The sequence below is a fragment of the Coenobita brevimanus genome, chromosome 115 (genome assembly GCF_032717465.1).
Source record: "Coenobita brevimanus isolate Jiangsu-jjx chromosome 115, ASM3271746v2, whole genome shotgun sequence".
Lineage (NCBI taxonomy): Eukaryota > Metazoa > Arthropoda > Malacostraca > Decapoda > Coenobitidae > Coenobita > Coenobita brevimanus.
The window spans coordinates 17,602,035-17,612,034 of record NC_137068.1 but is presented as its reverse complement, the minus strand read 5'-3'; the positions used below and the strand labels follow the sequence as shown (position 1 = coordinate 17,612,034).

At 42.8% G+C, this 10,000-nt stretch overlaps 1 protein-coding gene across 1 annotated transcript in view; it reads right to left on the bottom strand.

Annotated features, from left to right (window-relative positions):
• Nucleotides 1-10,000, bottom strand: part of LOC145418638 (synaptotagmin-14-like) — a 133,266-nt gene that overhangs the window by 57,679 nt on the left and 65,587 nt on the right. Inside the window, exon 2 of the mRNA XM_080287001.1 lies at nt 6,373-6,534. Within this exon, the coding sequence (XP_080143127.1) occupies nt 6,373-6,534 (162 nt within the window). The remainder of the gene's footprint in view (nt 1-6,372; nt 6,535-10,000) is intronic.

Below are 10,000 nucleotides of genomic sequence, written 5' to 3'. Positions count from 1 at the left end.
CACATTCGAAGTTAACGTTCTACTGCATGGCCTTCATCTTTTTTATTAATTTATTTATTTATTTTATTTTTTTGAGAGAGAGAGAGAGAGAGAGAGAGAGAGAGAGAGAGAGAGAGAGAGAGAGAGAGAGATTTAAGGAATTTGTTGAACGGGTAAACGATATATATAGATACTTAACCAGACAGACAAATAGACAGGTAGATAGACAGTGTGTGTGTGTGTGTGTGTGTGTGTGTGTGTGTGTGTGTGTGTGTGTGTGTGTGTGTGTGTGTGTGTGTGTGTGTGTGTGTGTGTGTTTCAAAACGACTTGGCAGTAATATTAAGACAAGTATTTTCCCGATGAAAATGGTCGATATTTTATCTTTAACTATACTGTATATCTATCGTGAGACGGCTAGAAGAGGGGGCCACAACTGAATCTCCTCCATGTCACTCTGTCCTCTGCCATCAAGCTACCCTTCCTCCAACTCATACCACCTTCATTCATATACCTCTCCACCTCGTCCCTCCATCTCATCCTTCCCCTCCCCCTCCATCTTACCCACATATACTAACTCTCCTTGTCAGTCTCTCATTCTCTATTCTCTCCACAGGGCCTAAACATCTAAGCATTTCTAGTGATGCTAATACGAACAATTTTAATATATCATCAACTGAAGGGAAAATATCTTTACTCTGCTCGCTTCAGTTTGATTGAAAACTATCACTTCTAGACTGCTGTGCTGACGAAAGATTAACACTAAAAAATGGTGCTAGTCACGAAGTAGTGCTAAGGAAACGACGTAGAGCCGCAGTATTGTCTTAGTTTGCCACTCCTTCGGGACCTAAGCTGCAAAACGAAAATCTCCGCCAAGTTAAAGTGAACAGACTCTAGTTATATCCGGTTTGCTTTCATATGACAGAACTGAGCCATTTTCTGAACTTAATAAGGAATAGTTGCGTGAAATTCGATAAGCTTTAGCAATGAGGGAAGAATGGGTCTCCTTGGTTACTAGTCAAATTCGTCATGCAAACGGACTACACCTGGCCATCAACTGAACTGATATGGGATCTTTGCCGGGTAAACACAAACCTACCATTGTCAACGTTGGCAAATTTATCACCCATTTTTTAATATACAGTTTACTTTTGCTTCACGCATTTATGTGGTGGCACTGATATGACTGGGCAGTGGAGCTGCCTGGTTCTACAAACGTTCCTCAATTCCCTTCCTATCCCCCGAGAAGAGGACCGTGGACTGCAGGTGGAGAGCAACTTCAGCCTGCTGTCCACCGGGTGCACGTCCACATGATTCAGATGCAACAACAACAACAGCAACAACGGCATATACATTATTGGTCAACTAGCTTCTCGACATTTCTATTTTTGATGCCCTGTATATACAGTTTCCTGAACCAAACGCAAAAGATAACACTAGGTTACTATTATGAAAGAAGAAGAAAAAGAAGAATTAAAGGCTGAGCATAAAAAAAAAAAAAACTACGGTATTAATTTCCATATGACTACACACTGCGTAAAAGGAAAAAATGTACGTCATAGACAGAAGGAAATAAAACTGAGGGACAATTGCAAAGCTGACCAGTTGCAGACATAAACCACAGTAGAACCACAAGCGCTCAGACAGTGCACACCCCCACCAACGCCACTGACATTAAAAAGGATCCGGATCCGGATCCGCCCCCAAATTTAATCATTTCCTCCTTGGTCCATGGCCCACCCTTCCACAAAATTTCATCTAAATTCGTTCATAACTCTTTTTAGTAATCCCGGATCCGGATCTGCCCCTAAATTAAGTCAATTGTTTCTTCGTCCATGGCCCACTTTTCCACAAAATTTCTTTGAGATTCATTGTCAACTTTTAGAGATATTGTGCAGGATACTCCGGATCCGGATCCAGCCCAAAATTTAATCAATTCTTCCTTGGCCCATGGCACACCCTGCCACAATATTTCATCAAAATCCGTGCACAATTTTCTGAGTAATTCTGCTAAAATACAAACAAACAAACATACAACATAACCTCCTTGGCAGAGATAACGAACACCGGCTAACTCTGGCATTGAAAAGCTGGAAACAAAATTCGGAAGAATAGCGTTCCATGTATAGTTCTTTCACAGTAACCTGGCCCAGACTCTCGTCCCTTTGCAGCTTGTTTCACGTAACTCGGTGTCGGAAAAACAAAAGACTACATATTTTTCATCGCGGTGCCTTGTGACAAGCCTCGTATTCTCGTTAATATCTGCTACAACTTAGTACTCAAGACGGAGAGACGACAATTACAGGCCAAGTTAAAGCGAAAAGAAAAATCATATAACTATTTACGGGGCACATATTTCTTTGTTATTTTCTACTAACACTGCTATTGTTACTACTACCGTACGACGGCGGCGGCGGCAGCAGCAGTTGTTTTTGTTGTTGTTGCTGTGGTCTCAGGTTTAACTGTAACGTGAACCCAGTGGACTGCAAACTGAAGTTGCCTTCTTCCGGCAGTCCACCATACTCCTTTTGGGGGGACAGGGAAATAGCTAAGGGGCATTTGTATAACTTGGCAGTGAATCCCCGATTATGTTAGTGCCACCAAGTGAAGGGCCTCTCTCCATGGTAGAAAACTAAACCAATAGTAAAAAACAGGAAATCCAAGGCCTCTAACTCGAGGGTGACAGGGGTGATATTGTAAGGGAATGTTCCTCTTTAAGCCATAACTATGTCTGATTATACTGTACACTCACTGACTCTCCTATGCAGCATGACGTGTGTGTGTGTGTGTGTGTGTGTGTGTGTGTGTGTGTGTGTGTGTGTGTGTGTGTGTGTGTGTGTGTGTGTGTGTGTGTGTGTGTGTGTGTGAGAGAGAGAGAGAGAGAGAGAGAGAGAGAGAGAGAGAGAGAGAGGTATCTACATCTATCTTCAATGTTTAGTTTCGTTAAAATTTTGGTTGGTGGTGGAGGGGGACGCCTTCACGTGGTGGCACCGATACACAATTACATACACGTCTCTCCTCTCCCGATCCCCTGCAAGAACGCTGAACTGCAAAGGGTAAATCTGGCCTGCAGTTGACTGGGATCACCTTGAGATGCGTCTGGGATCACAGCACCAATATCATTTTGGTGGGGCTCTTGCCTTGTGTTCTGATGGCTTGGGAGATTTCGTTGCACCACTTATTTACCGATTCATTCTTCACATTTTTTACATCTATAAATATCCTCTCGTATGTTTCACCACTTACCGATTCATTCTTCACATTTTTTACATCTATAACTATCCTCTCGTATGTTTCCTGATGCAATGTAAATCTGTCTATCTATCTATCTACCTAATAAATGACACACAGAAAATATGACATGGTAAATTAATCACCAAGGGAAAGGTCTTACGAAGCCTCCTCTGCCAACAAATATACCTGTCTGTTCTTAACGCTTCATTTTACATAGGTAATTCTCTTCTATTTACATTGTTAGAATCCCGACATCGTCTGATATAATATGGTTGAGGATATGAAGGTGAAATGACCAGAATAAATCGCTAAAGAACAGCTGTGACGAAATCTGCCGAGCTACTTACTATGCAGCAGACAGCCGTTGGGAGTCTGCTTACGTCATTCCTTGTTGCTATGGTAACATGTTTATATTTACCTCTCGAGCAAGCAATCTTTTTCTTGTACCTTTTAATCCTCTCAAAGGCAGTCTCCCCCTCCCCTTCCCTTCCCCTTCTCTCTCTCTCTCTCTCTCTCTCTCTCTCTCTCTCTCTCTCTCCCTGTTTTTTTTTTTTCTTACTATCTGGACCCTCATCTTTACCTGGGAAAAGACATCTGGTGATGATGATGATGATGATGATGATGATGATGATGATGTACCGACAATCACTCGTGTAAGAAATCAGTCCTGTATTTCATTAGTTACGGCACACTCTGAGCAAGTAGGGCCGTAGGGAGATGACTTACCCTAATTAACTCACTCTAACCTAACCCGACCCAGGACAACAAACCCCAACAAAACCCAACAACCCAACCAAACTCGAATCAACCCAACCCAATACAATCAAACCAAGCCAAGCCAAGCCACACCAAACCAAAACTAACCTAAACACATTACAAACACGACAAGACAGCTTACCCTAAAGAAAGTCAGCCTAACTCAAGCATTCCTGACCTCCCCTACGCTAACCCTGAGTCGCCATGTAGGGTTCTCGTTATTATACAAACCATAGCCATAACACACTAAGTAGCTCTGGCGTTTTTAGGTCTTCCCTTTGCGTCAGTCTTGGGCACCATATACGTCAAGAGGAAGGTGTGTGTGTGTGTGTGTGTGTGTGTGTGTGTGTGTGTGTGTGTGTGTGTGTGTGTGTGTGTGTGTGTGTGTGAGAGAGAGAGAGAGAGAGAGAGAGAGAGAGAGAGAGAGAGAGAGAGAGGTTGTCTGAAAAACTGAAAACACAGATGCATATTCAAGAAAAAAATCATAAAAATATAAAGTTTGTATATTAGCACCTTACTCTCTCTCTCTCTCTCTCTCACACACACACACACACACACACACACACACACACATACACACACACATTAGTATTCTGTTAATCCTTTCACCCCAAGGACGTGTATATCTTACTTATGCTCCTTCCAGACGATTTTAGTCGCTTTAAAAGAGACTAGGAATTAAGAAGTCAGAGATGGCTTTCAGTAACTTCAAGGTGAGAGGGCTTTTTTGGCTTTGAATATTTCTTAGTGGCTTAGGGGATTTCGTTCTGGCTTTGAATATTTCGTAACACCTCTTCCTTATCGACTTATGTTGGATATTAAAGTTCAGTATCGTATTGTATGTTAATAATACAAAATATGTTGACATTAAAACAATATAAATACTCATAAAATCCGACAGAATGCTAGGCTGTGACATGCAGAATAAATCGCTATGGAAGTGGTGTAACGAAGCCTCCCACGTCACTCAAAATAAAAACCGATGAAATACAAACGTCCCAGGGCAGCAAAACTGTAGACAAAGAAATAAACAAACAACTACAAACACATAAACAAATCAATAAACAAGAAGCTGAGACTGCAACACCAGACCTGACCTTAGGGTCCAACATTTTATTTTTCCTCGTGACCTTGACCTCCGATATACTGCTCTCAGAATCGACCTACTTCATTCTTGCCTGATCCTTAACACTTCCATCAACTTTAATCCGGATCGGTTCAAAACTTAAATTGACCTTGACCTTTGACCGTTTTCCTGTGACTTCAATGTTTGACTGTCTGTTCTCAAAACTGAATTCCTTTACTTTCCTTCAAATGAAACTTTCCACCACGTTTCATTTAAATTGGACTAAAACAAAAATAAGCTGACCTTTCCATGTGACTGTGACCTTTCACCTACCGTTGTAAAAAGCTAAAGGTCAATCTACTGCCTGATCTCTAACACTTCCGGCAAGTTTGATGTGAATAAGATCAAACTGTTTAAGTGGTATTATTTGCGCCCAGCCTCACGGGATGACCTTTGACCCTGCCCTAAGACCCTGACGCCTTGACTCTTCTCAGTAATGAATTCCGTCGTATTTGCATTGTCCTCAACCCTTCCACCAAGTTTGGTTTACTCTGGATAATGACGAACGGAACTTTAACTGATCTTGCCAGGTCAAACTTTAACCTAACTCTGTGACCTTCATCCCTGACCAATTGTCTTAAAAATCATGTCAGCTCGTGAGAAAGCCGTCAACGCCTCCACAAAGTTTGGAAAATAACTTTGAAATACTTTGTACACACACACACACACACACACACACACACACACACACACACACACACACACACACACCAAAACATAACACAGACTTTAGCTTCCCAACCGACTGTAAAAAAAGAAGTAAATAAATACATAATTCAAGCATCTAATACCTACCATTTGTACCAGTTTTCCTTCTGACGTAAAAAAAAAAAAAAAATACAAAAATAAGCACAGCAAATCTTCTACATGGATATATGAAAATAATTTCTCTCTCTCTCTCTCTCTCTCTCTCTCTCTCTCTCTCTTTCAATAATCGATGTCTTTAATTTCCGCATTACTATCGTCATTCGGTCTGTCTGCAGCTGTCCCTACCCCTCACCCCCCCTATCCATCCATCCATCTATCTATCTATCTATCTATCTATCTCCTTACCCATATCATTCAGCTTATCTGTATGTGTCCCTAAATTTATGTCCAACCTACCAACATATTTGTGTCTGCGCTTATCAATCTACCTATCCATCCATCTGTTTATCTGTCTATCTACCTACACATCTATCGTTTATCTATATATCACTCTAATTATCTATATCTTTCTACAACCTAATTATATAACATTCTCTCTCTCTCTCTCTCTCTCTCTCTCTCTCTCACTTACCGAGCTCCTTCAACTTGTCTGTCTTGGTGTTGGCGTCGTCACAGCATGGCAGGGCCCCGGCCGTGTAGAAGCACAGTTTCTTGTTGAGGTACAGGAAAAGAACGAACAGAAACACCACGAATGCAGCCACCGCTCCTAGGAACGCTGTCGCCTCCACTGGCACTGAGGGGGAGGAAGGAAGGACAATTAGTGGCGGTACGGTACGTGAAGTTAGTTTAGGATAAGTTTAGTTAGCTCAGTAGGTTACGTAGGGTTAGGTTAGGTTCCGATACATAGTAGTAGTAGTAGTAGTAGTAGTAGTTACTGTTGTTGTTGTTCTTACAGATCCAGATTCATCTGAAATATGAACCTCCTCCTGCAGTCAACCATCCTCCATTTGGGGGACAGGGAGGGAACCAAAGGATGTTTGTGTATAACTCGGCAGTACAGCTGCCCAGGTATGTTGGTGCCACCACATGAAAGTGTCCCTGTCCAGCACTACGTTACATAGGAGTATATAAGAGGTGCAAATAACATCATGCCTGCTGGCCCATAAGGAGGACAACTGTTACTGAAAAAATATCCACTTAGGTGGCAAGATTAGTAAAGACTAAAATTGCATTAGATTAAGTTAGGTTGTCAGGGCAGGTCAGAACAGGTGAGGTTAGATTAAGTTAGGTTAGGTTGGGTAAGTTTAGGTCAGATCGGGTCAAGCTAGATTAGGCTTAGACGTTGTTAGGTTAACGTTGGGCTAGGTTGGGTTAGTCAGGTCATATCAGGCCAAGCTAGTTTTAGGCTGGATTAGGTGGTGTAAAGTTTAATTAGGTTAGGTTTGACAGGCGGCCGGAAAGAGAGAAAAAAGACAATTGGATCGTTTTTCTAACCTTACAAATATCCCCATTTCAGCTCAGGTGATGGCAGAGTGTAGTCAGACAAGGAAAACTGACCAGGGACACTCACTCCTACCTCAGTACTGTAAGCCTCATCGAATTTTAATACTCAACCAAGACTTTAAAAAAAACAAAAGACAAAATTCTCGTTGTGGGAATGACACCAATGTAAAATCGATTATAGTAACCAAGGAGACTTATTTCTACCTCCTATCCAGTGCTCACCAAATTTCATACACTTCAGACTTAGTGTTCACGGTATATGAGTGGCCCAATTCTGTCAGGGAGCAGGGCAGTGATATGGCCGGGGACAAGGCGACATGGAGGCGATTTGTTTGTGGCCACCCCTTACGGGATTAAGGCATCTGGCTATAGACAGAAAAAACAGTAAAACAAACCCACTACTGTGAAGGTGAAGCGCCCTCCCTACCCCCGAGACAGTGATGGTGGCTTGCAGGAAGAGGTGATTATCAGCCTGCAGTCCATCGGGTTCACGTTTACCTTAATCTGAGGTAACAGCAGCAACAAAGACAACAATCTCTTCACTACAACAACGTGCTTTTCGTGTTTCTCCTGTCAACAGCCGACGATTTTCTCTCTCTCTCTCTCTCTCTCTCTCTCTCTCTCTCTCTCTCTCCAAGATAGAATTTCAAAAGGTATTTTCAGTTTTTTCTTCACTACTAAGAGGCTCCCCTGACCTGAATAGAGGCGATTAGTGCGACTATGATGATGATGATGATGATGATGATGATGATGATGATGATGATGATGATGATGAACAAAAAGGAACATGTACAAGAATGAAGATGTACAAAGGAATTTTTCTAACCATCCTAAAATATGGTCCATGGTTACACAGACCACACACACCTACCGTCCCTGCGAGGCAGTCCCACTTGAATATTTATAGAAAAACTTGCTTCCCAGTCAAAGATGTATAGGACAAAGAATTGCTGAGAGAGAGAGAGAGAGAGAGAGAGAGAGAGAGAGAGAGAGAGAGAGAGAGAGAGAGAGAGACGGACAAACAAAAAATAAGTGACGAAGGACGATGAGAGAGAGAGAGAGAGAGAGAGAGAGAGAGAGAGAGAGAGAGAGAGAGAGAGTAATCTACCACTTCACATGATTCCTGTAACACATCATCTTTAATATCTCACTCCCTCACCCTGGCGCGTTCTCTCTCTCTCTCTCTCTCTCTCTCTCTCTCTCTCTCTCTCTCTCTCTCTCCCTCTCCCATGTTATTCTTTTTAATAGCCATCTAACTACATCTTTATTTCCTCCAATTCTTCTCTCCTTTCTCCTTATTTCCATTTCATATTTCTCTTCTCTCTTCCCTTCCTTCCTCCTCATTCTCCACCTGTCTTTCATTTCTCGCTCTTTCCTTCGCTTTTCTACCCTCCCTTTCCTTCCCTAATCTTCCCTCCTTTTCATCCCGCTCCTTCGATTCCATCCCCCTCTCTCTCTCTCTCTCTCTCTCCTCTACGATCCTCTCCTTCTCTTCCTTCCTTCATCCGTCTTTCCCTTCCCTTCTATCCTCCCTTGTTCACCCTTCCTTTCTCTCCCTCCCTCCCTCCTTTTCTCCTCCATTGTCCCCCTCTTCCTTCCATTTCCTCTCCTTTCCTTCCCTCCTTCCTTCACAGCTTTCTCTCTCTCGTTCTCTCTCTCTCTCTCTCTCTCTCTCTCGTAATCCAGGTCAGTGCTCGTCTCCCATCCCTCTCTCTCTCTCTCTTTCACATTTCATTTTCACTAAATCTCGTTCATTTCACACAATGTTCGCTGACTTCTCCTCCGTCTCTCTCTCTCTCTCTCTCTCCATCACACACCCCTCTTATCAGGCTACTTATCCCCCCCTCCCTCCCTCCCTCCCTCTCTCTCTCTCTCTCTCTCTCTAAGTTCCTCCCCCTCCCTCCCTCCATCACACACCCCTCTTATCAGGCTACTTATCCCCCTCCCCTCTCTCTCTCTCTCTCTCTCTCTCTCTCTCTCTCTCTCTCCTTTCCCCTTTCCCGCTCCTCCAATACTCCCTCCATCCTTCACCTCTATTTCAGTTATTCTCTCTTTCCTTTTTACCTTATTTTCATGTCATACTCATTGAACACACACACACACACACACACACACACACACACACACACACACACACACACACACACACACACCTTTGAAGACCTGATTACACGAAAGCACTGGGGACATTTTCGTCTTCCCTTTTCCTTGTGGACGTACCTGCATATACACTTACACATACACACATACCTACACAACCCCCCCCCTCTCTCTCTCTCTCTCTCCACGCGACCTACATTCCTCTTCCTTGCATACCACCATTTCTTCTTAACTTCTTTTAATTTTCCTCCATTTTTTTTGTTTTTGTTTCTGTTCCCTGGATTATATTCTGCCCATTTACCTGTCTATCAGATCTGTCCGTCTATTAGCCTGTTTGTCTGTCTGTCTATTTGTATGATGAGCTGTTTGTCTGCCTGTCTGAATAGCTGTCTGTCTGTTACTGAATCCGTCTGTCTGCCCGTGTGTGTGTGTGTGTGTGTGTGTGTGTGTGTGTGTGTGTGTGTGTGTGTGTGTGTGTGTGTGTGTGTGTGTGTGTGTGTGTGTGTGTGTGTGTGTTTTCCTATCCTATTCACTGCATCTAAGCTCCAACATTAGGTCTTCTTAGAAATATCCAGGGCGAACCACCTACCATGGAAAGTAAAGTCTGTCATATGTATCTCTCTCTCTCTCTCTCTCTCTCTCTCGACATCTTGACA